The sequence below is a fragment of the Phacochoerus africanus genome, chromosome 2 (genome assembly GCF_016906955.1).
Source record: "Phacochoerus africanus isolate WHEZ1 chromosome 2, ROS_Pafr_v1, whole genome shotgun sequence".
In the NCBI taxonomy this organism is placed as follows: domain Eukaryota; kingdom Metazoa; phylum Chordata; class Mammalia; order Artiodactyla; family Suidae; genus Phacochoerus; species Phacochoerus africanus.
Genome location: NC_062545.1, coordinates 13,719,074 through 13,734,307, shown reverse-complemented (window position 1 = coordinate 13,734,307; position 15,234 = coordinate 13,719,074). Strand labels below are relative to the sequence as shown.

At 44.1% G+C, this 15,234-nt stretch overlaps 1 protein-coding gene across 12 annotated transcripts in view; it reads right to left on the bottom strand.

Annotated features, from left to right (window-relative positions):
* SYNE1 (spectrin repeat containing nuclear envelope protein 1) overlaps window positions 1-14,881 on the bottom strand; it is a 479,896-nt gene extending 465,015 nt beyond the window's left edge. For 9 of the 12 annotated variants that reach the window (XM_047769898.1, XM_047769902.1, XM_047769900.1 and 6 more), the window contains exons 1-2: window positions 14,041-14,299; window positions 7,524-7,810 (exon numbers count right to left, since the gene is read on the bottom strand). In XM_047769898.1, coding sequence (XP_047625854.1) covers window positions 7,524-7,590 — 67 coding nt within the window. In that variant the 5' untranslated portion in view covers window positions 7,591-7,810; window positions 14,041-14,299. Of the gene's footprint in view, window positions 1-7,523; window positions 7,811-14,040; window positions 14,301-14,584 lie in introns of those variants that run through there. The other 3 variants (XM_047769909.1, XM_047769910.1, XM_047769899.1) reach the window with 2 other exon arrangements.
* Window positions 14,882-15,234: the final 353 nt, after the last annotated feature.

Below are 15,234 nucleotides of genomic sequence, written 5' to 3'. Positions count from 1 at the left end.
CATTGAGGAGACTGAACTTAGGCTGGGCCTTGAAGGTAAGTGAAATTTTAGGTGCAAATCCTCCTGAAAGTGCCAGCAGGAGACAGAAGAGTCAGGGCATCTTGAAAGCACTGCAAACAGTGTCACTGGCAGATATCTGGGGATAGATAGGGGACCCAGAGGAGACAAATGCTAGACAGTTAAGAAGCGGGGACTTTGATACGGAGATACGAGGAATTTCATCATGCAAGTAACAAAAAGTGTTTAGTAGTTAATTTGGCAGTAATGTGTAGGAATTCTTTTTGTTTTATTGGCAGGCCTTAGAGGTCCTTACATTTAAAGGCCTGCCACAAACTATATCAAGAGCAAGAAAGTGTATCCATATCGCATAGCAAATCTATTTATGCATATATAGTCTTTGAACTGATTTGATTGACATTTGACTAGTTGACATAATTTTAGCATTTATAAACCTTTGCTAATTTTGATTTAGTAGTTTGCTTTTGCTGTTGAGAGCCAATGTTTTTGCATACTTTAAAAAACCTAAAGACCACAGACACCTTTCCCATAATGCACAGTGGATAGAAAAAGCTTTGCAAAAAAGAAAGACTTGAGGATAAAGCATTATACAAATGTAAATGCTTTAATACATTCAAAAATAAAATGAATGGGAGTTTCCGCTGTGGTGCAGTGGGTTAAGAACCTGACTACAGTGGCTAGGGTGGCTATGGATCCTTTGCTGCAGATGCAGCTCAGACTCAAATCCCTGGCCCAGGAACTTCCATATGTTTCATATGCTGTGCGTGCAGCCATAAAAAAAATGAATTGATTGATTGACTGATTAAATGAACTGTGTAATACACTTTTAGGAAGGAAAAATGTGTTTGAAGCATCATCGTTACAAGAACAACACATACACCTAATGTGTCAACATAGTCACTTATTCAGACTGGACATTTGTTTGTTTGGGGTTTTTTCTTTTTTTTTTTTTTGCTTTCTAGGGCCACATCCATGGCATATGGAGGTTCCCAGGCTAGGTGTCCAATCAGCACTATAGCTGCAGACCTACAACACAGCCATAGCAATGCCAGATCTGAGCCACATCTGTGACCTGCACCACAACTCAGGGCAACACTGGATCCTTAACCCACAGACCAAGGCCAGGGATCAAAGCCAAAACCTCATGGTTCCTAGCTGGATTCATTTCCCCTGTGCCATGACGGGAATTCCTAGACATTTGTTCTTAAAATAATTTTATGGTCAAAACCCAATTTTGATTTAAATTCAGACAAAAGATTTTTTTTTTGTCTTTTTTGCCATTTCTAGGGCTATTCCCATGGCATATGGAGGTTCCCAGGCTAGGGGTCGAATGGGAGCTGTAGCCCACGGCCTACGCCAGAGCCATAGCAATGCAGGATCTGAGCCACGTCTGCAACCTACACCACAGCTCACGGCAACGCCAGATCCTTAACCCACTGAGCAAGGCCAGGGACCGAACCCGCAACCTCATGGTTCCTAGTCAGATTCGTTTACCACTGAGCCACGAAGGGAACTCCAAAAGATTTTTTTTAAAAGAGGGTAAATTAGGTAGGATCCAATTTTAACAGGTTTCTCTTTGGTTTTTACATATTTTGATCAATTTCATACTAAATTCATTAATTTAGACATCACGATTTATCTATTGTTCATCAGTATTTATTTGAACTACAATATTTCAGAATCTCACTGTTTCGTGTTGAGTTTTGTGTTATATTTAAATTTAAGATATTATCATGTAATATCCTTTATAGGAAGAAAGAGATTAAACCAAAAGGAGAGTTTCAGCCTAAATATGATAAATGGATCTCTGACATTATTTCATAGCTTAATAAAAAGAGTCATTAAGTCAGAGTAGCAAAGTATAAAATTTAATCTTCAAGAAACTATAAAAAACTTAGAATCTTCCCAAGATGGCAAATCCTTCCTCCGCATGTTTATTTGATGTTAAGCTAAAAGAAAATTATGTTTTCATTAGTTTTCATTGTTTATTCTACTTTTAAGTCAGTTTTTTGTTAGTCTGAGGTTTTTAAACAGTATACTGGATTTATAGGAAATATTATATTTAATCAAAAAAATGTAAAGCTGCTTGTAAAAGCAATTTTAAGGGAAGGCCATGATTTTTTTTTCCTGAACAGTTAGCAAATTTCAGAGCTATAGCTCCAAGAGTACATGTTTATATCTTTTCTCATTTATTTCTCTTTGAATTTATTCTCAAGGTTTAAAAATCAATTGGACCTTGCATAATTCGTTTTTACTAAATTGACCTCTATATGACACCCCAGCATGCCCATTTGGGTCTTCTCTGGCACTTAACACTTGCTCTATAAGGTTATATGGGGTGCCACCTTGTCTTGAAATAATCAACACTGATACATTAATTTAAAAACCCTGGAAGATAGAAAAAAGATACTAGAAGATGATTTTCAAACAAAAAAAATGTAATTGATAAGAAGTTAATTAGCAAATTCATTTTAAGCAAACACTATGCAGAAGCATTATAAAAAAATGACAAAGGCCCTTAAACTTTTATTACTATCTTAAAGACATGTATAAGTGCACAGTTCGGCATTTATTTTTTTAGATGTAATTATAAACTTAAGTGACTCCCCATGCCACCTGTTAAAGAGATCCCCTTAGTAAGCTTTTAAGAGTATAAAACGTATATACTAATTATGTGCATTTAAAATTTAATACCCGGAGTTCCCACCGTGGCTCAGTAGTTAACGAATCTGACTAGGAACCATGAGATTGAGGGTTCAGTCCCTGGCCTTGCTCAGTGGGTTAAGGATCCAGCGTTGCCATGAGCTGTGGTGTAGGTTGCAGATGCTGCTTGGATCCCGAGTGCTGTGGCTCTGGCATAGGCTGGTGGCTACAGCTCTGATTAGACCCCTAGCCTGGGAACCTCCATATGCCATGGGAGCGGCCCTAGAAAAGGCAAAAAAAGACCAAAAAATAATTAAATTTAATACCCTGCATTATGCCAATGTCAAATACTTACTTTTATTTATTTTTAGGGCCACACCCATGGCATATGGAAGTTCCCAGGTTAGGGGTCACATCTGAGCTGCAGCTGCCAGCCTAAGCCACAGCCACAGCAATGCCAGATTAGAGCCATGTCTGTGACCTATGCCAGAGCTGCAATGTTGGATCCTTAACCCACTGAGCGAGGCCGGGGATCGATCCTGCATCCTCATGGATACTAGTCGAGTTTCTTACCACTGGGCCACAATGGGAACTCTCTGCTTTTAATTAAATATTTAAACATTAAATTGCTTATATTTAAATTAATGAAAGTTACAGAAACATTCATTACTTTTAAGAGCAAATGAAACTCTGCATTGCAGTCTGTCTGCTCATCCATAATTCAGGATCCCAGCCTAAAACATTATGCTCAAACAAGCACAAATATTGGCAAAGGTGAAACACTGAATGACTACAGCAGCAGCTAAATTTTGTAGCAATATGTGTGTGCAGTTTAATTTCTTAGCACTGGAAATAAAAAACTAAAAGCAAAGAAAGTCAATTATGGTTGTAAACTAAATAAGCTAAGAGAGGAAAGCCAAACTGCCATTACTCAAAGCTACATGCATTTTATTAGTTATACATGGTGCTGATATGACAATAAAACCCAAGCACAGGGGAAAAAAAAAAAAAAAAACTACAAAAACTACAAAATTAGTCACCTGGATTATCTATCCAGGAAAAGAAAAGAGGATTCTGAAAGAATGTTCTCATGAGACTGAGGTTTGAAAAGAGCACCTCTGGTTCTATTGAAGTTAATAGTCTACTTTTCCTCAAATAAACTCCCTCATTTGTTTCAATTATCTGGGCAATAACGCCAGCCCTCCAGTTGACTCAGCACTTGGTCACTGGTTTGCAGATTCAAGGAGGCAAAAAGAGTTACTAAGCACCCTCGGCAGAAAACAGATCTCCTGACTCTTGTTTGGGCTCCAATCATTAGTAAGAGGCCCAGGGAACGCTGAGATGAGAAGACACAAACCTCCACCTGCTGAGTCAGCCGAATGAACCCGGCAGATCAATACCTTAACAGACAAAGCTGCCAGATCACCTCCCCTCCCAGCCCCGGCGCTTGGCTTCCCCTGAGGCAGGCGAGATGGGGTGCACCTCGGAGCAGCACAGACCTTACATGTTGTTGTCACCAATGACCTATTTCATGAAGTCATTGCTGCTAAAAGCTAAGGATAAGTATCTAGTGCTCAGGAATTTTACCTCCTTTTGAACCGTAAGGTTTATTGTTCTAAATTTGTCAGGTACCCTTAGGACAGTTTATAATTCTTCCTTTACTAGAAAGAAAAAAAAAATTATACAGTCAGAATAGTCCCTTCATCATGTAACAAATTTATGAGCTTTACCCGACACAGGATACATAAAACCATCAACATGCCTCCCCACATCTGCATGACTAGACTAATTTGCACAAAACTGTCAGGCCTGCGCTTTCTCATCCAATTTTCTTCCATGGCTATTAAACCAGCTCGCCATAGGACAGTATTTACAGTTTGAAAAGCATCTTTCCTCTGTTGTCTCACTGAGCTTGATAACAATCCTGCAGGGGTTAAGCTGGGTGAAAACAGTGCCCATTTTGCAAGTGGCATCCCTACACTCAGAGACACTGGGCAGGACCTTCGCCTTCACAGGCTTAGGGTGGAGGGAGGGTGCGGCTCCAGGGCTTTCCTCAGCTCCACCCACCTCTCAAGAAAAACCACTTAGGAAGCCACAAAAACAGACACAAAAGCCAGGAGGCATCAGTACCCTTCTCTCCCCTCTCATCCCTAATCATTAATACAATGATTTTACTTAAGCACAGTTGCTGTACAATATTATATGTTATTACAGGAGTACAGTATAGTGATTCACACCTTTTAATTGATTAATTAATTTATTCTTTGGTTTTTGTCTCTTTAGGGCTGTACCTGTGGCATAGGGAGGTTCCCAGGCTAGGGGTCGAATTGGAGCTGGAGCCTAGGCCTACACCACAGCCACAGCAACTTGGGATCTGAGACATGTCTGCGACGTACCCCACAGCTCACAGCAATGCTGGATCCTTAACCCACTGAGCGAGGCCAGAGATTGAACCTGCGTCCTCATGGATACTAGTCGGGTTCGTTGACCACTGAGCCATGATGGGAACTCCATGATTCACACTTTTTAAAGGTAATAGTCCATTTATAGTTGTTATAAAATATTGGCTATATTATCTGTGTTGTACAATTTTTATTTTTTATTTTTTATTATTTTTTGCTTTTTAGGGCCGCACTTCTGCAATATGTAAGTTCCCAGGCTAGAGGTCGAATCAGAGCTACAGCTGCCAGCCTATACCACAGCCACAGCAACACGAGATCTGGGCCGAGTCTGCAACCTACAACACAGCTCAGGGCAACACCAGATCCTTAACCCACTGAGCAGGGCCCGGGATTGAACCCGCATCCTCATGGATACCAGTAGGATTCATTTCCGCTGTGACACAACAGAAACTCCCTGTACAATATATTCTTGAGGCTTACTTGTTTCATGCATAGTAGTCTGTACCTCTCACTCCCCGAATCTTATGATGCTCTCCCCGCTTCCCTCTCCCCACAATTAATCCCTAGTTCATTCTCAATATCTGTGAGTCTGTTTTTATTTTTTTTATAGTCACTAGTTTGTTATATTTTTTGCATTCCACATAAAATGATATAGTATTTGCCTTTCTCTATGTGACTTATTTCATTTTTCATTGGCATAATGTCCTCCAAGTCTATCCTATGATGCTACAGTACCAAAAAAAAAAAAAAAAAAGCCACTGAGGTATCAGTTCCCCTTCCTCTCCTCTCACTCTTAGCCATTACCTTAATAAAAAAAAATTTTCGTTCAAGCCAAATAAATATAATGAGTAGAATGATGGTAGGACCATAATCTGATTTTGAATTAATTTATTTCATATTTGCTCTTTACAGCTTTCCTGTTTGGTCAATATGTCTCTTATCCAGAGAATTTTTCCATTTGCTCACTCAGAGGGAAATCTACTTTATTACCTAATTGTCCTCTGCACTTTTGCAAGGAACCTCAGGCTTCCATTCCATCATTTGGGGTTACTGAGGCACAAAATGATCCTCTAAGTGGCACCCAGGCAAATGGCAAAGACAGACATAGACAGAAGTTCAGTGTTCCCTCCACCCAGGGAAAGAGGCACCACTTAAAAGCTGCCTATCCCAGGCACCGGGCAGACCCAAGAGGTTTTTCAGCCTGTGGAGAAGGTTGATGCCACATACTCAGCAAGGATCTGGTCTCCTATCCAGCCAACTGGGATGTGTCAACCCTCAATGTGAAGCAAGCACCACCTGCTCTGAGTAGGCGTCACGAATCTACCCAGGTGAATGAACGTGAGTGGCTCAAGCAACCTCAGGAGCTCCAGGAAACAGGTGGTCTCTGGTCAGGCCTGGAGAAACTCCCAGTTCTACTGATCTCCTTATTTTCCATAACTGGGAGCATGTTCTAGGACATGAATATCCAAGTTGTAAGAGTTTGGTCTGTATCTGCAAGTCCAGAGAACTTCACTAGAAATGACCGCTCTGCACATTAAATGCATTCTAAGCATGGAGAGTTGAGCCGGAACAGATTATTACAATGGCTGGGGTGCAGAACCTCATGTCACTTGCTGGAGAAGCTAGAAAACCTAAAAGCCAAGCTGCAGCATTATGCTTAAGCTCCCTTGAAAAGGCCTAGAGCAAAACCCCGCTAAGAATGGAAATTCTTATAGCCTGGAAGGGGCCATGTGAAGCCTGACAAAAATTAACACCGGGTCTGTGACAAAGAAGCAATGTTTGCATATACCTATAGCTAATGATTGTTTTTGCAACTCGAGAAATACACATATTTAAAGCCAAGTCCTAATTAGGAATTCATCTATGGGCTGTTATCCCATTGCACCGTGATCTGTTCTATGAAGCAGTTTGGCGTTAAAGACAGAACACTGCTGAGGGGACTGGTACCAGGCCACACTAGGCCACTAACTATTAAACTCTTCATATCACATCACCCCCTGGGCCTCTGGGTCTCATGTTGCTTAGATTTTCTAGATCTCTAAGGGCTTTCCAGCTGGAACAAGTAAACCATATTGTCATGATATCCTTATCAGCCTCTTGTCAATGGTTGTACTGTCACTGCTTGCCGAAGACAGTGCGGCGATATCTGAATTCTCAGCCGAACACTGAACTGAACAGCCATTAGGATCACACTAACTCAGACCCAAAATCCAAAAAGGAGTTTGCCTTTTTTCTACTTAAAGAAGACAGCATCTTAAAACAGCAAGACTAGTTCGAAAACCCTAGGACAAAAGCCAGCCATGGTGCCATTCCTTGGGGTAGTTTCAGAAAATTGAGTCAACATGCAAGCAAGCAAACTGAAAAGATTCCAAGGTAAGTCAGTATGTGAATTTTAAAGCATTTAACAGAACAAAACAAATCAACAACAACAGCCAAACCACAGCTATTTCTGTCGCTTACCTTGCAGTCTTTGCATCACATTGGTAATGTCCCGAGAAGCCCTTGAGGCTGTCCTGGAGGCTGCCATGGCCCCACCTTGGCGTGGAACCAGCCCTGGAGACTCTTCGACTGACTAACGCAGTGCAGCCCTACGCCACTCCAGAAAGCATACTTGAACTTCTCTAGATCCACTGAGTCATGGACAAGCCCCAGGCTCTCACAGCAGCCAGTAAGGAGATCTCCAGAGATCCAACCAGCTCTTTTTCGTCCTCTGCTTCAAGATTATCCTCTTAAATAAACTCAGGCACCTGAAAACCAAAGAGAAAAGGTACTTTTTTTTTTTTTTTCCAAAATACTCACATAGGTCATCCTAGTGCAAAAAAGGAGAATGATTTTTATTCAATTTCAATAGATGATTCATTACCTACCCAGTGAAGTAACTCAGGTAAAAATACTTATAGTTAGTAGGCAGATACAAGAAATTTTTATGAGAGGTGATAAAATGGAATGTACTTGAAACACATACAGTAAAATCAGTTGCTAACGAGAAAAATGTTCACTTTCTTCCAAGTTTTCTTTTTAAACTCTAGCCTTTTTTTTCACTGATCTATGAAAGTGAAAGTACTTGTAGTCAAAACACCAAGTTCTCTTTCTCCATATTCATAGGTTCTCTTATCTCGGCTATTTTAGCCTGCTTTGCACACCAGTTTTGCTGTTTTGTTTGTACGCTTTTCAGGCATGGGATCAGATCTTAGCGTCTTAAAGTTGATGAATTGAAGAGGGGGTAGATGTAAAACTATTTCATTCTAAAAATTTGAATTGCAAATCCTGAAATTCTAGAAGACAAATGGGTTTGATTTAGCTTTTTCCCCTTCCCATAGGAAGACTCCAAATAAGTTGTAAGGCTGGGGTGGGGTGCAGTGGGGTGGGGATGCCAAGAAGAGAGAACATTTTCCTTCCAACCCCTTCATGAATTATCTGCTTGGGACAAGCTTAATTCATCATACTGGACTGCGGAGGTTAAAAAAAAAAGAGGTGGGAGAGTAGTGGATGAAATCTTGACCTTGACGCTTGTACTTGGAACAAGGATTCCCTAGCCTTAGGGTTATCTGAAGACGAGGTCTTGCCATGAATGGGACCAATTAGTGAGAGAAAGAATAGGAGGATGAAAAATGCACCCAGAGAAAGAACATTTAACCAAGGCGCCAAACCAAAGGGGCCCGCGGGTGCATGACACTGTCACAATTCATACTCATCTCTAGGCTGTACCCATGAAGGGAAAGAAAAGAAATAAGGCGGAGGCAGGGGAGTGTGGCAAAAGTACAACTGTAAAGAAAACATAGCCCATCTACACAGGATGGTCCTCCTTTGATAAGGAAATAAGAGCATCTAAGAGTGCTTAGCGAACATCATAGCATAGCCTGAATGTGTGGCCATAAACTGTATTATTTATTAAGGACTAGTTAAGTCAGAGAGTGTATTTCCTGACTGCAACTGATTTTGTGTGGGGGTGGGGTGGGGGGACTTCTGCATGCTGCAGTGTGGCCGGAAAAAAAAAAAAAAAAAAATTCTGGAATGAAAAGGGATTTCTATTAGTCATGGCATTATTGCTCTTTCCCTCTGCTAGTTCACATTTGTGTTACACAACTGCAATTCCAAAACATTCTCCTCTCTCCCTCCCTCTTTTTCGCCCTCTCTTGCTTTGGATACCACATTAAACTCAGAACTTCTCTGCTTGGGTCCAACTTCAGCTGATGTCTCCAGTCTCATTTCCACGGTGTAAAGAATGGCTTCTGAGTGTCAGAGTTCAAAGCTGGGGAAACTAGAATGAATATGACACAGAACCTATTTTTCGAGGAGCCTAGAACATGGTGGGAGATACAACGGAGGAAAGAGAAGAGAACAAAACCACGGATGCATGCAAACATGGAAATAGGGGATACAAAGGATGGGCCCCAAGTCAATCTGGAGGCTCCACGAGAGTCCTGGGGGGAGAGGGCGAGGCAGCCCCTGACCTGAGCCTTGGTAAAGGGGTTTGAGTTCACCAGGTGAAAAATATGAAAGACAAATTCCAGGCAGAAGGAACAGCTCGAGCAAAGGCATGAACACGAGAAACGGCACGAGTCCTCTGTGATGCCCCAAGAGTCCAGGCGACCTTCTGGACATTCTGGGGCAGAGGCTGGAGGAGGGAGCAGCCAGGTGGCTGAGCCTCCACCCCGTGCTCTGCTCTAGGAGGCAACAGGAAACCCTTGGGGATTTTTAAGCTGGAAAGTGACTCTATAATTTACATGATTCTAGCTACATTTTTTTTTCAGGGTGTATTTCAGGTTGACAAGTCAAAGTTCCAGGAAGCTCAGTTAGCAAGCCCAGGAGGAGAGAGGATGCAAGACTGAAAAAGAACAGTGAGCAGCAGGTAAAATACAAAAGGTCCCGAGGAGGCAAAATGTGCAGGGATGTTGGGGGAGGGGAGGCAGGGAGGGAGTGGGGGAGGGGTGGGGCGGTCAGGGCATCTGGGATGATTCTCAGGATGCTAACTTGAGATTCTGTGCGCCCTGGATATGTGCCGTCAGCTGAGCCCAGCAGTAGAGGAGCTGTGCAGGTTTTATTTCCCCAAACTGGTCATTCCTTCACATCCTGGCTGAACAATTGGTTAATCACCCCTTCGCAGTCTCAGCTGAACAAATCCGAGAGATGGCTGCACCTCACCCAGGACCCACACTCTGCACGAAGCCGTCAGGTCAGCACACTTTCAGCAATATCCCCCATGCCTCCAGCGCCAACCCTCCACACTAGTACAGGTATGATGATATTCGTCACCAGTTAGTCTGACCTCCCTCTAACAGAAATTTGTATTTCTGGTTTACTGGATCAAGTTCGTAGTTCTTCGCCGCTATAGGACACTCCCCAGAAGACGCCTTCCTTCTCACTGCAAAAGGAGTTGATGCAACATCCTTCCCTTTTTAGACTTAAGATCAAATATTTTGCTTTCAACATTCATGTAGACATATATTTCCCATCTTGTGAAATTATGATAGTCTTGCTTTTCACAGGTACTTAAATTTAAAGGGACAGATGATTTGATAAGAAATTTCAAACACATAAAACACAGATGAGAAAAGGAGGCTTTTAGAAGCTATGAATTCTGGCTGTTAGAATAGATGAGTAGACTTCGCTTTGTTCCGACCAGGTGGGTGATTTTGAGCTGGTTCTGGGTATAGGGGTCCTCCCATCTGATACAGGGAGCATGGTACAAGCAAATGCACAGACTCTGGACCATAAAAAAAGACATGGAGTGGAGTCTTAATTCTGCCTCTTTCTGCCCACGTGGGCATGACCTACATACAGAACCAGAACATCCAAGGAAGGTCCAGCACCATCACTGAGCTCACTCTTCCCAGGGTAATTCAGAATTTTTTAATCACGTGCAGTATAGTGGGGGGGGGGAAGGGAGAATAAGATAGACATTGATGGGCTGTGTACCAATTAATTATCCTTGCACCACCTCCAAATCCCTTCCAGTGAAGGAACTAAGATTACAAAGCAGCTAACTACCTCTACCACACCTAGCACAGGGTAAGATTCCTGTATTTATTATTTCATACAGCAAAAGCATTGAGAAACCATGTATAAAGGATGATGCTGCTGAGTAAATAGCAATGAACAAAACAGATAAGTCCTTCTTAGAGTTTAGGTACAAGCGGGATGTGATGTAAAGAGTATTCCAACAAAGCAGGCTGCATATCGTAATGGAGAAACCCAGGGTACTGTGGGAGCAAGCAGAACACCCAATCAATACCCATCTGCTGCATCTATCCTGAGGGCTGCAGAGGGATTTAAACTCTCTGCTAGATGGGATTCTCCCATCTGAACAATACACTCTTCTGAATACCAACACCTGGGAAAAGCACAGGAGTGAATCATTGCAACTTGACTTTCCCAGTCTCTAAGCAGAATGGACAACTAATTACTAAAGCAGTTTCTCCGTGGAGCTACTAAAAGGGAATATAGTAGGAAAAGCCCTACAAGAGACACAGCTAGCCCCAAGATGACAGCTGCAAGCAAGGCCCCTGAACTTTTAAGTATCAGGACACGAGAGCAGAAAGTTTGAACCTCCGCAACCACCGGAGGGGACAAAGCTCATTTCTAGCTGAAAAAGACGAATTGAGAGCCTATAACATACAGTACGAAGTATGACTTCATTAGATGTCTAAACACGTCCAATAGCGCGCCTATTAAAATTCACTATGAAACATAAAGTTAACTAGTGAAGGCACCCCCCTTCTATCTAAGTCTTTTGCTGGGAGAATGAGTCACATAAGTGTCTAATTTTACATTTAATTTTTATTTTTCCGTATTCATCCTTTAGTGATGGTATTAATAAATGCTCGGATGGCTACACGGGAGGGAAGAAGAGGGACATCCTGGAATTAATAGAAATATATTACTAACGTCTGTGTACAGGCGATCAATGCGTATTCACTATTAGGAATTTTACGGGGTAACAAACAAAAATGGATCCTTTCTTCTCTGGAAGCACAAAAACGTAATGAACTAATCAAAAGAGAAAGTATAGATCTGATCGGCATGACAGGTATTGTGTCATGATGGAACTTTTTTTTTTTTTTTTTTTTGCAAGCCTGGAGTATAAATCCTCCCCAAGGCTGCTACCTTCCTTCCATGATTTGCTGGAGCACATGTTGTACTTCTTGCCACACGTTAGTTCAGAGAACCAGTTTAGACCACCAGAAAGGATGCATTTAACACCTTTAAGAGAAGGAGATAATGCAGATTTCCTCAAAGGGATCTTGGGTGCTGCATGCTTGTCACTCAGGTCACAGGGTGTGGCTGTAGTACCTCCTGCTGGAACCCACAACCTTGCCCAGTGGCTGGCTGCTTACATCCGGCTTCAGCCACATCTCTCTTCACCTCCAAGAAGCTGTGTGGGCTGCATAATTATCAGAAAGCAGGGCCTACTCTAGCACCCTCCCCACTTCACCTAGCAATTCTTGAACAGTTTTAAGTGGTGCATTACCTTTTCCCAAATCTTTACTCCTTTGCGTAGAAGAACCAAGTGGGAAAAAAAAATTCTTATGTGGGGGACCACGAGGACAGAAATAAACTAGTTTGTGAAGAAGCATTAGCTAAGAAAGATAAAAATTAGGCTATAATGTAATAGCCAAGTATATGTTTTCAAAAGCTAGCAATGTTATCATCTGAGTCTGAAGATGTGCCCTTAGTTAGTGTTGTTCTGGCGCATTTTGTTCTAAATCTGCCACAAAGTAATGAACGGACTCAAAAGAACACACAAAAAACTAGATATGTGTTTTATTTTACTGTTCTAATGAGGTCAGGAACTTTTTATCCATACTATTCATCTTTTTCATCATGAAGAACAGCAAGCCTCTCAAAGAACAATCTTCATGACTCATGACTGAATCAGCATCTCATGCAGATGTGGGTCATATTAATACTCTTGGGTTAACTGAAAATTATATTGCACAAGTCTGGCCCCTGTATACAAACGCTTTCTTTCTGAAAGTGACTCTCAGATGAAAACAAAAATACATGAGCATTCACGAAGAGAAAAAAATCATTCATCTTGAACTTACTGAACATTCACAGCCAAATTTTCAGATGCATTACAGGTTTCCCACCCTAAACTGAAAAGCTCAGAAATGAACATTCCAGGATGCTAAGGCCTGTTTCACAGCTAGTGTTTCTTCCCCCTTGGGGCTGGACCTGACTCTATTTAAGGAGGGAGGGCCTGAACTCGCAGCCTCAGAGCTCTGTTATCCCAGGCAGCAAGCTGAACCCCGGGTTCCCAGCCACCCTGCTTTCCTTGATGGCTAACAGCTGCTTTATGATGCACGATTTCCCGACCCTTTGCCTCACACCTGCCGCGCTGTGAACCACCATTTCACAGAACTCCTCCGGCAACGATGCAAAAATCTGTCTTGAAACGTGTCTTTCAGGAGAGGAGACGAAAGTTATCTTGCCCTCTAGCGTAGGCTCCGCCTGCCAGCAATCGCACGGCGACAGCTGGAGAAGTCTGAAGCCCCGGCCTCCTTCGTGCTACCCTAGACTGTGCTACCCATCTCCCCTCCCCCAGTCCTTCCGAAAATAGTCGGTGGTGGAGGAAGGGAGGCTCTTAGAATTTGTTCACCGCCCTACATCTCCCTCCATCTGATAGTAGCAACAGCACCGAGCATCGCAATAAGACGGTGGCTGCCTTTCGCTTCTGCATCACTGGACCCCAAGAGAAGTGCCACAAACGGAAATGACAACTCAGAGGGGGGATATTAATAGGGAGATCTACGTACCAGAAGCAGCGAGGACGCTCCCCACCTCCGTATCTCCTCATCCTTGAGTATCACACACGTACACACACCACCGCCACCATCACCACCCTCTCCCTCCCATTAAGCACGCACCACCCAAGCAGGCAAGTACAAACTTGCTTGCAATTTGTTCGGCTGGCACCCATATTCTCTCTCTCTCTCCTTCCTCTCTCTCTCTCTCCCTCTCTCTTTCCTTTTACCTTCTCGTTCTCTCTGTCTCGGGCTCCTTCAGGTTCCAAGCAGCGCTGCGAGCAAACCAGCGGCGGCGGTGCGCGCGCTCCGGGCCGGCCACGGTCTCGGGAGCCGGGGCGCAGCTGCAGGGCTGCGGGGCGCAGGGCGGCCCCGGTGACAGGGTACAGCACGCCCGGCTGACTCCCCACCAGCGGCGGATCCGCGGCCGCGCTCCGGGGCCCGCTTGCACACTCACTCACTCCTGCGCCCAGCCGCTCGGTGACTCTGCCCCCCCCCCCCCCCGGCCGCAAGCGGGTCCTCCTTCCGGGTGCACCCTGGGGTTTCAGGCCTCCCGCCGCTCCCCCGCCCCCCGCAATAAGGCTCCTTTCGGGAAGGTCGGCGAGGCGGGCTCAGCCCCCGGGCGGGCTCCGGGCAAGACCCGTGCGCCCCGCCGCCACGCCCCTCCCCGGCCCCGCGCCCGCGTCCCACGCCCCGCGCCCGGCGCAGGGATGCGCCGGTCCCTGGCAGAGCCGGGGGCGGGGGGCCTGAGGCTCTCTCGCCGGCTTCCCCTACCTCCTGCAGATGCATGGCCTCCGGCGTCTCTCCGCAGCAGCAAAGCTTTTCCGTGACCCTCCTCCGGGAGCTTTTCCACGGGGTCCACCTCTCGGGGTCGAGGAGGAAAGAAATGGCCAAGATCGCCGGGAAGGAGATTCGCTGCACCGGCTGCTAACTTTTGCCTGGGGTTTCCACTGCCCCGCTGACCTTTCAGAGCAGATCCTATCTTGAAAGGCTGGGGAGGTTCCCTGATGGTCCCAGGAAGGAAGTGATGCGGTTCAACGAGGACATTCCTCTGGCTCCCTTAAAATCAACTTTCCAAAAGATAGGAACCGCCGACCTTTTGGCTGTCAAATCAGCAGCAGATAATTTTAGGGAGACTAGTCAGACTATAGGTTTTTGTTCCTGGGTTTATAAAGCTTAGATTTCCTGAGAAGGCACCTGACATCTCAGTCGTTTTTATTCTTGGTTATTTGTTAAGATGACGCTGGAGAACTGCCTCCAGGTTCTTCCCTGGAGGCCTCTGCGCGCTACGCATTGTGGAGCTGTCCAGTCTTATGTCACAAGACCTTCTCCTGGTGTAGAGGCGATCCTGGGGTTGCCTAGTAGCCTTTGGGAGAATTTATTTTGTTGTGGTTTTATGGTTTCCAAGCAAAGTCAAACACAGA